This window comes from Colletes latitarsis, chromosome 2 (genome assembly GCF_051014445.1).
Source record: "Colletes latitarsis isolate SP2378_abdomen chromosome 2, iyColLati1, whole genome shotgun sequence".
Taxonomy (NCBI): Eukaryota; Metazoa; Arthropoda; class Insecta; order Hymenoptera; family Colletidae; genus Colletes; species Colletes latitarsis.
The window spans coordinates 24,485,984-24,499,058 of NC_135135.1; the positions used below are offsets into that span (position 1 = coordinate 24,485,984).

Below are 13,075 nucleotides of genomic sequence, written 5' to 3' on the forward strand. Positions count from 1 at the left end.
TGTACTCGCGAACCGCAGAAAATTGCAATCCTATGGAACTACCAATTACAATATAATCCCAGTTCCCAATTTGGTGTCGGTACGAAATTCGATCGTCCCCGTGAATTTAACGCGCGAAGGGGTTAAGTTGGCAACAATTAACGATCCGTGTTAAACGACGGGCGCGTGTAATTCTGGGCGGAGCGGGGATCATCTCTGGTCGCGGGCCATTTGATAATCGCGCGATTCCCGTCGTGGCGGCTACAATTTGACGGTGGCTTCTCCATCGGCGGATTCATTGGTCTGGTATTCCTTAAACACTCACATATATATTTCCATACTCATATTTACAATAAGTGTTCCACGGGGGGAACGTTACGTTCACACCCACGTCATAAATACGAATATTAGGCACTAAGGCTAGCACATGAATCCTTGCACGCGTGTAAATGTTATCTCTCCCTCTATATTTATATATTTATATATATATATATACGTTTGTACATATACGTGTATATTGTATACATAAGTGTTAGTCGAATATGCGAACATATCCCCGTGAAAACGCGTGTTTCTCTTTCTTCCTGGTTTCACGCGAAGCCAACAATTTTAGATTCGCTCGTGAACTCGATATTTTACCTGTTCACGGAACGAATCTAAAAATTCTCTGTTCGCGAAACCAACATGGAAGTTCACCGCCTCGACTCGAGTCCGTCGACTGCCTCGCTTCTTGCGTCGATACGCGTCACGGATACATGCAACGATCCTCCCCCACCTCGCGAATTTCGATTGATCGCAAGAAGAGAGGCGACACGCTGCACGTCGAAAAAAAAAAAAAAGAAGAAAACGCGATCGTTACTCGTCGCCAATGAAGAGAGAAGAGAAATGAAGAAAAGAGTATCTTCCGATCGACGCAGGATCGTGACTCGGTTGTTTCTTTTGCTATTACGCGAACCGGACGATGCATTTTCCAGGGACCGTCGAACGACGAGAACGTTATCCAACGCGAAACGTTGCAGAGAGGGGAGGGGAAAAAAGAAAACGTTAACATCGTCGACGAAAACGGAGGGAACGAACGAGAGAGGGTGGAAAAAAAAAAAAAAAATAGCGAAAATGGAAACGACCTGCGGACGGTAACGAATGTTAAGGAACGATTCTACGCGCGTCAGAGAATTGTACCGTTGTAATTGTAGAACGTGCAGAGGCGAGAGAGAGAAAGTAGTTTTTTTTCTGGCTTTTAGCGAGAATAACTAGCTGGAAAAATGTAGCTACGCCCGTTAATGCTCGGAGCCGTTTCGTGCCCGCTTTTTAATTCCGTCATTTTTACCGTTCGTCCGGGAGTCCTCTATTTTCGACCGACGATGGAAAAGCGAATGGACCGTGGAAAATAATTTTTCAGACTGACAAAAGGTCCGCCCGTCAAACCTTTACAGAAATAATACGTATCCCTGTAATCCTGTTCGGTTGTCAAAGTCAACGTCTCCGACCAAAAGGATGAAAATGGTTTGCGATCGTCGAATCGAATTTTGTTATTAACAAGCCCCGTATTCTGCTCTTTGATCCTTTAAATTTCGCGGTTGGTGGACTTTTAACGAGACTGTGTAAATAAATGGACAATGCGTTGATGTGCAAACCGATATTGAAGCTTGGGGGGTGATTTCGAGCCGGAAAAAGTATCATTAATCCTCGAGTGTCGATGTAATTATTTGAACATTTTTGTAGTGCTCAATTAGTTCGTTATTTTTTAAAAGTCAATATTAAGTAAAATGATTCTTTTGAGATTGAGAGTCCACTCGAGTTTTGACGTCTCTACGAAGGATCCAGGAAGGCCATAGAAACTATTGCGTTATCGCGCCTCGACCACGGGCTTGAAAACTCGCGAATACCGCCGTACCCCTCCTTTCCACCCCCGAAAATAGATTCACGGTCCTCGACATTGCACACTGCACTTCATAACGCGAACTCTGCGTGGCTTTCTCGGCTCCATCGCTCCGCGTGTCATTCCCTCTCTCGTTCTGTTCGTTTGAACCGGCGTCTTTTATTTATAACTCTGTTTCGGGACGAAGCGAGTTCCTAGAACGGGCCAGGAGCGTCTTCGACGTCGATCGAGCGTCGTTTCCTCGTGAATATTGGGAAAAATAGTTCGATAAAGTAAAAAACAATTAAACAGTCCTACGTTCTTCTATACTCGAGCGACGATAATTTCTCGTCGATAAAACGCATTGTTTTCCATTTTCAAAGAGCGCGGAGAATTAAGAAAAATTATTCTGCTAATTATTTCGTAACAGTTGCTCGAGTAGCATTTCTATTCCCTTCCGAGAGTTTCGTAGACGCTGTACCGAACTGTACCGAACGCTTTCATCCAACATTCTTCGGAGGCGAGCTAAGAGCACAGTAGCGCGTCTCTTCAACAGCTCATTTGCATCCTCGTCGGAATTATCTCGTCGACGCCGGTTCCTGATCTCTCCCGACCGATGCAGTTTCGCGGCAGACTTCGTTTTAACTTGCAAAATTGCATCCACGCGAAAGAGACCGAGAGAGACGGCAATGGCGCCTCGCTATTATAAGTTCCGTCGACGACGACGACGACGACGGGACACCAGCCTCGAGAGTTTTAATTGCGTTAGAGGCCAACCATTATCCCGTAGTTTCACCGATTAATCTCGAAATCTGCCTTCTATCCGTGAGAGACCCGACCTTCCCGGACCGATGCGCCCCGGAGGCTCAGAAACGCAAATGCACGGAGCAAAACAAACATGACACCCCGCTGTTTCGGGAATTTACCATCCCTAGGGATTTGTTACGAAGCCGTTCTGGGGACATTCGAGACTCTGGATGCGGCTACTCCGACGAATATTTTATTATTATGGACGTTCGAACGATAACTGATCAGTCGCGACGTTACTGATTAACACCACGTGCAAATTCAAATTTTTCACATTCGAACATTATTTAAATATGACGTCTAAAATGACAATCAAGGTATGAAACTGTTCTGTAATTACCACGAACATATATTTGACACGTTCACTGACAGATCAAAAGAGTATATTTTGCAAAAGTATGATTTTTATTTCAGACTATTGTAAGTTACCTAAAATTTGTTTCAGTACTTATTTTTGCAACCTCGAATACAATTCACGAATTCTATCGAAATTTATTTCCCTCAACGTCTTAACTTGAGAATTAATTTTTCTAGTATCATAGTGGTAAATCCTGTCATTCATATATGGTCAAGAAACAGTATAACATTTTGCAAAAGTAAAATTTATATTTCAGACCATTGTAAGCTACCTAAAATTTGTCTCAGTACTAATTTTTGTAACCTCGTTTAAAATTCACGAATTCTATCCAAATTTATTTCCCTCAACGTCTTGACTTGAGAATTCACTCTTCTCAAGTTATATCATAGTGGTAAATTCTGTCACCCACATATGAGTAGCAGTGAAAGTGTTAAATAGTATTCGACGACCAACTATAATTTAAAAAAAGTCTATAGAATCAAAGGCTACCAAATCAGACACTAATCTTTATTTCAAAACAGCTTGATATAGCCGCATTCCTTCCAGGTCCATTCTCTCGCGCTCCGAGCTATAGCGGGCAGCGTCTCTGGGACGCAAACTCCTCTCTCGCGGTCAATTTCTCGTGAAATACAGAGGATAAGGGGCGTAAAAAAAGGAGAGATCTCGCGGTCAGAGCGATCCCGGAGCGTCGATTCTCATCCCAAAGCGATTTAACTTGGACGAAATTGTATTAGGACACGGTCGAATCGAATCCCCATTCTGACGGGAGTTCCAAATTAAGAGGGCTCCGACGGACGTGTTTCCAACGCCCCTCCTTCGTCCGGTTCTCGTTCGAACGGGCACCGCGAGAGATCGATACGAGAAAGAAAAGGGTTCCGCGTGGACAGAAACGATTTCGCGCGACGTTTCCCCAAGGCTCGTTCTCTCTTCAGAGGCTATTGTCTCGTCGCCGCGCTTTTCGGCCGCGATCCAAGGAAATGCCCATCTCTCCCCCGCCCTACCCCTTCCCGTGCACCCTACGATGCTCACCGGAAGCTCGTACCCCACTTTACGGGAGGCGGAAAGCACGACATCGAGGCAGAATCTAAGGGTTGACTTCTTGGAGCAAAGTTACTCGCGATTCGACTGCAGAAATAAATGTAAATTGTCACAACACCCCCGGAAAGCAGACGTTCTTTTGCAATTTTTAAATTCCGAGAAATAAGTGTTTAAAATTTCAAGTCGAACCCACCGCAAATTTGAATAAACGATGATTTTCATAAATTTAAAAGTCTCCGGGTGGGGGATCGTGGGTGCACGATGAGTTTTCGACAAAGACCAATACTTGGTCGAGCAAAGATGGCCGCCGCTGTTCCTCCCCGGTGTACAGCGCGCGATTATTTACAGAGTCGAGAACAGACACGAATAGAAAACGTTTCCCCGAGCCATTTTCCAATAAATATTTATTTCTCAATCGTTACAAACGAAACGTTGCGTTATCCTAATGCCAAGAGTTATCGTACGTTGTCCGTGGACTTTTTTCTGTTCACCCACGGAACCACGGAACTTGACGATCGCACAGTGGAGGCTCTTCGTTATTATCTACTTTCGATTCTGAACAACATTTATGAGATTCCTTGGCTTACTGATTTCTATAATACACACGTAACACGCATTTCTCGGTCGTCGCGAACGAAACGTCTATCGATCGTCGAACGACAAAGCCGTACTACGTTTGGGTCTTTATCCACTAGGCCGTGTCAGTATACATGAGACATAACTGTCCGGTTCGTTTACATGAATCTAAAACGCGAGACTGGACGAGCGTTCAACACGCGACACTTAAAAGCTGTTCATTCTCACAGGTCACTCTCATAGAGTACACCGTTGCAACAAATATATCGCGACTTTTACGATTACGAATACACATCACCATCGTTACGAGTCTGACCTCTTAATGGCGCTACAGTGCCAGAGTGACGCTGAATGCGTCAATTCGATGACAATTATATTGTACTTGTGGGCAATTTATGTCGAATTTAATTGACGCGATGAAAAACTGTAGTTTAATGCAACTGTGAACGAGTATCCGCGAATCTGGTGTTAAAAATCACAGCGATAGGGCAAAGCGTTCAAAGGAAACCGTACGCCTCGAACAAATAGTTTTCTCGCCAAGATTGTCAAAGTTCCGGCCAATTGAATTGCCTCTGGGAGCCCCGAGTGCTTTCGCCACTTTGTTTCGCGTTACTCCGTGTCGGCCAGGGCCGCCAACAGCTGCGGGTTTGCGTCAGAAAGACAAAATAGAGAAACCCACCTCCAAAAGAAACCTCCGTGCAATCTAATCGTACCAAAACTTTGGCCATCTTTTGCCCGAGAAAACGGCTCGTTTCATGGACATGGTTCCCTTCCGGAATTCCTCGACATCCTATAGCGGAACGAGGACGAAATTTAACATTGAATTTTAATCGCGAAATTAGTTTTGCGATAGAAACGCGTTGCTCGGCAACTGGGTCGAACAAAAGTTTTCCGGTTCGGTGTAACTTGTGCTTCTTTCGTATCATGGTCTCGTTTTACTTTCATGTTACTTCATTTTAAACATCACCTAACGATGTCTCTATTTAAACTATAAAACGGAGAGTACTTTTTACCCTAATATTTGCTGCGTTTCACCAGCAACTTTGATCCGACGGAAATGGCTGTGGAGCCTTTGATTATCCAGCTATCACAATAAAGCGACGTTTCCCAAGATCCCCATGATTCTCAAGATCAATCGAGTTTCTTAATTAGGACAAACCGTGGTCAACTCTTAAGAAAACGATCGACAACCCTAACGAAGCAATCCTAGGTTGTTTCGTCTTCACACCGATCCCTCGAACGCGAGACATTAAACTAGAAAGAAATTTCTGTACTCCAGAACATTCGTCGCGAAATTTGTCGACGCCTCGAAGATGGTCGTTTCTCGAACACTCGCGCAGCCTCGTTGAACTTACAGTTCGCGGTACACCTAAGAAACACACTCGGACTCGGATACGTTTACAACCATACACATTTAACCGATCACGGTAATCCCTTTCGGTTACGGGGTATACAAAGGTACGTTCGATGGAATGAAGAAGTCTCGTCCAACGGAAACGCTGGTCGAACGGCGCTAATTGGAACGCGAAAAGAAGGGAGCGAGAAAGGGTGGGGGGACGGGGAAGGAGAAGAAACAAATAATTGAAACGATACAAGCGCATGCCATGCGATAATAATCTAACATCTAAGAACCCAGGCAAGTGAGTGAAAACGCCACGGAACGAAAAAGTTCGACGACCCCGTCGCGCCGTTCGTTACGAAATTACAACTTTTCGCGGATCGATCGAGTGGACATTTTTTTTTGGTTATTTTTCATCGACGCGACGGAATCGTCCGACGTTTCCGAATCCTTGACGCCCCGGTCTCGTACGGAGCACCTTGTTCGTCGGTCCTCCCAACGAAAATCACCGACACTCGCGACGGATACCGATAATACTAATGGTAATGACGATACGATGTACAATAGGTGATCAGTAATCGATTCAAGATATAATATCAGTGACGCTAGTAATAATAATAATTATAGTAGACGGTAGCAGCCATGTACGCAGGGACGAGCACTAATTTTTTAATCGAATGTACACGATTTACTCCTGAATCTCGTACTCGTACACTCGGTGATGTGCACTGTACGTGAAAGGGAACTTGTTTCTTCAGGAACTTTATAAATATTTTTATTACGCTGTTTTTTCTTTTTTTTTAATATCAATAGGGTAGAAATATTCAATTAGAAACTGGATATAATGATATTAATAAACGTGGTTTTTTCTTTGGAGCGGACACTTCTGTATTCGAACGATAGCCTGTGCCACGACCATCGACAAGTTTTATTTCTAATTTATACGTACATGAATTCTTAAACTTTTCATCGTGTTCGATTTACAAGAAACAAGCTTCTTTTCATTTATAGCGAATCGCCATTATACGATACGATTACGAGTGAGAGTAACTGTATGCATTCGGGACTTGGAACGAACGACGAACAAGCCGCCATATTGTATTCCGTGACGATCGAGATAGAGATTGGTGTTTTGGGGAAAATTCTCGTCGAATTCAGCTTTACACGGTAAAATTGTTTGGTACATAGAATATTTTGAAAATATTCCAAGGATCTCGATAGCGAGTTGCTCGTCGTTGGAGTCTGTCGAAACACCGTTCGCCCATCCACTGCCAGTACGCCGTAATAATATAATAATCGTAACCGTAACGGTAAAAATAATCGTAACATTAATATTAATAATAGTAATAATAATGGTAATAATAATAGTAATCGTAATCATAACACACATCATGCGCACTAAACACGTATGGTCCAAGAGCTAATCAAGCAGGACTAACCGACGACTCAGTAGTAAAAGTTTCAAAACCCCAGAGAACGAAGAAAAACAAAAAAAAAATAAAAAAAAAAAAAGGTATAATGAGAAAAAAAATAACACAACGCACAAAAAATACGCAAGAGGAGAGAAAAAATCGTATGCAATCGGCTGAAATGAACCCAAATAAACAAAAGATAAGACTAAAAACTAATTGATGCGTAATCTATTTATGGTTAAATCGGCGTGCTCCCCCCGTTCGTGCGGATATGCATATATGCTCTTCTCCGAGGCCTCGGCGACCTCTCGGATCTAATCGTGTCGCGGACAATTATCCCCGAACGCGAGAAGCGTGATTTAAGTATCTGCGGTTCTTTGGCTCTAAACGACGCGTCCGCGAACGTCGACTCGCGCCCGATAGAAAACGAAAATCGCTGCAAACCCACGAAAATGGTTCCCAAACCCCTCCGCGGCGGGCTCCAGGGTTATCCAGCTCGGACGAAAACGGATTTTATCCGGGGTGCTCGCGACGCTGTCGACTGGGAAAACGCCACAAGGGTCCGTCCAACTGACAAGCAGGGTAGATTTTTGAAAATCTCTTTCGACAGACGAGCATCTAATTTTTTTAAACGTTCATCCATCGTCTGACACCATGGAACTTTCATCTTTTAAATTTTATTATTATTTAATAGAGTCACTTTAACGAGGAACATTAATTTATAGATTCTTTCAGGGTTGGAAAAAAATTCACCAAATAAAATTTAGAAGATTTCTTATCACTTTAGGGCAATGGATGAACACGTTCGACAAAATTATTCACCGGTCTAAGATAATTTCCTCTGGACACGCGCTGTTCCCCGTCGTCGCGAAAATCGGACCGCGAGAATCGCGTGAAAATTTCCCTCCAAAAATATTTGTACTTTGCCAACGTGGCGCGAAGTCAGAAAATAACTCCAGCATCCCCCCCCTTCCCCCGGGGCTCGATCGTTGCACGATATCAGTCCGTGGACCTCGTTTCTTGCGTTCGACCCTTATCGTCGATGAGTCGACGACTTCCCTCCTCGTTTCTAACACTACGCATTTGGCAAATTTAAGGCAGTAAGTATTAGGCCCGCGAAGCCTCTCACTGTACGCTAAAATAGATCCGCAGTGCGCGGACTCGTCGCGAAACTCATCGTCGATAGCCGAGAACAATGCTTCAGAAGGGTGCAAAAGGTTTCGGAATACGATTCAAACCGCGATATTTTATTTGAAATAAAAATAAGAAAATTAAGTAATCGACTGCGCTAATTTTGTACGAATCGAAAGGTGTAACGATTTCGTTCATTTCCCAATCGTATTATTTATTCGAATGCAGAATTATTATTTTCACAGTCGTTTCGTTCGGACCAAACGCACCCCACGGACAGAGACGAAATCCATATCCACGTAAAAATTTCCGAACGAACGAAAGGCAAACCGTTCGTTGTCAAACGAAAATAAAAATGTCATCCGTTTCGTTCGAAACGTTTCGCGACAAACGAACGCAAATTGAACCGTTCGCTCGAATAAACGTCACGAACAGCGTATCGAGTTATCCCGGTGGCGAAACAAAATTTCACCCGGAACTCTGGCCACGCGATCTTCCCGTCTGTCGACGACGATGATTCATACGGCGACGAACTCCTCGAATGGAAGCACATTATTATACAAAACGGAAAGAGAACGGTTTCGTCGCCGAGGCGCGCACCGGTGGATCGAAAAGGGAACCAAAATGGAGGCTCGTTCGCGACAACGGCGGGTCCGAAAATCCGTCCACGCGATCGAACGCGACGAATCGACGATGTAAAAAGAAAAAAAAAGAAAGAAATTGTTCGATACTGGCGTTCGTTGTTCCTTGTCACGCTCGCTGCGATCGTCGTCTTCCGCTGCGAAGAACGCTGGTCGCCAGCCGCGCGCGAATCATCGAAAGAACCACCCGGAAGTCGTGAATACAAAACGAAGGAAGTAAAGAAGAAAAAAAAAAAAAAAAAGAAGAAGAAACAAAAAACGTACCAGTACGTTTGCTAACGGTGAGCAGTTCTCAACAAGGTACCATTTTTTATAAATACAACATCGTTCACGCGTTCTCGTCTCTCTTCTCTTTCTCACTAGTTACACGAACCCACTTAAATCTCTAAAAAAAGAAACGTTCTCACCACCTCTCGGAATGTGTTGTGCACCGGTCTAGAAGCGAGCGCCATCTACTCGCCTTTACAATCGCGTACGATTTATCGAAGAGGGATAAAAAAAAAAAAAAATCGAGAGAGAAAAACTCGACGGAACACGTAACCGTGCACACACGAAGATTCGTTTCGTCCATCGTGGCCGGTTGTGTGCGTCTCTGGCGTACGCCCCCGTAAATATTACGATTCGCATAATACCACTTCTAAACGTGTACACTAAACGGAAAGATTAGAGCGTGAACAGCGACCGGTCTCCGACGATAACAAATAAATTGTTCGTTCGTTTTTTTTGTTTTTTGCGTTTTTCTTTTCTTTTGCTTTTTTGCTTTTAAATGGCTAGGAATAGAATCGTTATTGCTGTAGCAATGGCGGTCACGGCGAGCTTGGGAGTACCTCCAGCGGAAGTATCTATATTGTAGTCCACATTGAGGCCCGTAGATTCTGAATGATAAAAAGTGACTTGTAGAAAGGATCGTTTTGTGGTTTGAACATGTTTTGAGGGGGAGAATATCTAATGCCTAAAGATGCCCACCGAGTGGCTAACGGACTGTTCATCTAAATTGCTTTTCTCTACAAGGGTCAAGGGGACTGAGGACTCTTAACCAGCGGACGACGACCACGGACGGCTGAGGCTGGGTCTCTTGCGACCCGGTTGAAATTTCACGTATAATCCCTACCAAATAATATTATTTTATTTAGTCGTGCAATTACTTTTATATTTTATGAAACTTCGGTGTGACTCGACAAGAATGTCGCAAGCGTGGGTCCTGAAAGACCCAGCCTCGGCCGTGCCGAGGATTCATCGACAATTCGATGCTGCGTTAATGTCGTTCACCGAGTGACGTGGAAGTCAGTATCGTTTCGGCGGCTTCGAAGGGTCGAAGGGAGCATGGTTAGGGTGAAAAATGAAGACGGTTTGGACGGGGAGCGTGGAACATTCTCCAGCTCAAGATCGCTGAGTCCCTTTCCCTGCTATCGCTGTATTTGAAAGACAGAAATCACAAAGTTGCAGACACGTACTCTATCTCTAATTATAACTCTAGGCTAGAAAAGTGGGGGGTCGTGCGTGAGGAACTAACATTGAACTTCCCATAATCTTGCATCTCTGCTAAAGTTAGTAAAGCTACCGATTAACGACGTGTCGCTCTGTCGCTCAAACACGACGGGTTAGGGATCGTCAACGACCTTGAGCAAACTTGTCCGGAATACGAATCAACGACGACAGGATTGGGGGATCTGCCGCCACGCGAAACGCGCGACCGAATACCTCAATGACCCTTTTCCCTCCTCCTTGAGTGAACAAAAACAGAGGCGAAGTAATCAAACGGTCTTACTCGTCGAGTAAAAAATAATACAAATAAAAAAAAAAAAATTAAAAAAAAAAAAACAAGAAAAGAAACAATATCAATCGGTGCAATAGCCTCGTGCACATATAATAAATGTTTGAAAGAGTATCATGACTTGAAAAAGGGCACTAACGTCGACGAAAATGTGTCGTTCGGATGAGAAAAATAACGGCAAATGAAGAACCGTGTGCACGTTTGCCACGTGCGTGATAGAAATCCAAGGACACTTACCCCTTGCCGTCTTAAACTTCGCCGAGCCGGGTTTACTGAAACCTATCGCGTTGTGGGCCTTCAGTTCCACTTTGTAGAACGTGTCGGAGTTCAAGTCTTTCAACCAGTGCCTCGTCCTCTCCTGCGTCCTGATCTCCACCGTTCGACACGTGTTCTCCTGCGTCTCCCACTCGCCGGACACGCGTTTTATTTGACAGTACTTGATCTGGTACATGTCGATTGGCATGCCGTTGTCCGCTGGCACCACCCACATGATCTCGTATTGGTGGCCGAACATCGACTGTTCGTACTCGGCGGGCGACGTTACTATTTTCGGCTCGTTCGGGAACGACCTTCCGGGTGTTGTCTCGCTGTACAACGCTCCCCAGTTGCCCTGGCCGACCTCGTTTCTCGCGGCGAACCGGAACTCGTACGGAGTGTTCGGCTCGAGGCCCTCCAACACGTACAGCGAACCTTGACAAGCAAATTTCGTTGGTTATTATATTACTGTACAAGATACGATCCACTTAAATATCTCTGATTGCGGGGGTACAACAAATATTTTAGATGCTAATGATTCTTAAAATGAACATTTCAAGTCTACGGGCTTGGTCATAGAGTGGAGGCTAATTTAGAAATTCGAGAATCCTAAGGTGGATCCCCCAAGTTGGAAGGGACAGTAAGGCGTCACCTACTCGCCACCAGAGGGCTACGCTCTTGACTCTCTCGCAAGCGCTCCTGCGATCGTTACTACATACAGGGTAGCCGCGAAAAATCGTTGAATCCCGGGTACTCACCAACAGACCAGGTCTTGTTCTTAGCCTCCGTCCAGGTCTGCCTGTCTAGCTTGTACTGCACGGCGATGGTTCTTACGGGGAGCTCGGGATCGGTGGGTGGCGGCGTCAGATCGAACCTGATCGTCGTGGCGGTGATCTCGACCATCTTCGCCTGCGCCACCTCCTTGGGTCTGAAGCCCTCCCTGAGCTCGATGTTGCGCTCCCGCTTGCCGTGAATGTTGGTGGCGATGCACTTGTAGGTGGTGTAGTATCGTCTCTCGCGCGGCACGATCGTAAGCGTGGACAGCGGTCCGTTGCCCAGCTGCTTGATCATCGGGTCGTTGTCGATCTTCTGGTCGCCGTGCATGGTCCAGTGTATCGTGGCGTTCGGTATGCTCTCGGCGATGCAGCTGATGTTCGTCGGCTTCTCCTCCCAGGAGAAGAACGTCTTGTTGGGCATCGAGGCGAACGACGGTGGGAACTCGACGGTCAGGTGGCCGTTTCTGCGCGCCTCGCCACCTGCGTTCTTGGATATGCACTCGTAGAGGCCGTCGTCCGACCTGAGGGCCTCCTGTATCGTCAGGGTGCCCACGGTCTCGCCGTTCATGTCGTCGGCGGCGTTCGTCAACGTTATCCTGTCGTCGTCCAGCTGCACGCCCTCGGCGTACTCCTTGTCCGACGTGTGCTTCCTGAAGGTGACCTGGGGCGGCGGACGACCGAACGCTTTGCAGATGATGTACGCCTGGTGGTCCTGCACCACCGACGAGTTCAAAAACTCCATGATCTTCGGCTTCACTATCACGTTCACGCGGATGTTCGTGTCCGCGTAGCCGGCCGCGTTCGTCGCTCTGCACTCGTACTCCCCTGCGTCGTTCCTGTTCACGTTCGTGATCGTCAGTACCCCCGTGTCAGCGTCCACCCCGAAGCGATCCGTGTTGGACAGATTCTGTTTCGTCAGGGATTTCACCCAGGTGAACTGTGGCGGCGGTTTGCCCCGGGCTATGCACCGTACGCTCGCGTCTTCCCCTTCGATTATGTTTACGGGGCCGGGGTGCTCCTCGATGGTCGGCCGCACGTGGACCTGTTAAATGAAACGCAAACCGTGTTCTGATGCCTGTGGTCACTCGAGCCCCGGGAATACCCGGGAATAATTGGTACACAAATCTGCGG

General features: G+C 45.8%; 1 protein-coding gene across 5 annotated transcripts in view; it reads right to left on the reverse strand.

The window, feature by feature from the left end:
- Nucleotides 1-13,075, reverse strand: part of Fas2 (neural cell adhesion molecule fasciclin 2) — a 172,650-nt gene that overhangs the window by 7,367 nt on the left and 152,208 nt on the right. For 4 of the 5 annotated variants that reach the window (XR_013081779.1, XM_076783394.1, XM_076783395.1 and 1 more), the window contains 2 exons: nucleotides 11,927-12,986; nucleotides 11,151-11,603 (listed from right to left, as the gene is read on the reverse strand). Coding sequence is in view for 4 of the 5 variants with exons in the window: in XM_076783394.1 (XP_076639509.1) it covers nucleotides 11,151-11,603; nucleotides 11,927-12,986 (1,513 nt within the window). In the remaining variant the exon portion in view is untranslated. Of the gene's footprint in view, nucleotides 1-8,026; nucleotides 10,015-11,150; nucleotides 11,604-11,926; nucleotides 12,987-13,075 lie in introns of those variants that run through there. The other variant, XM_076783396.1, reaches the window with a different exon arrangement.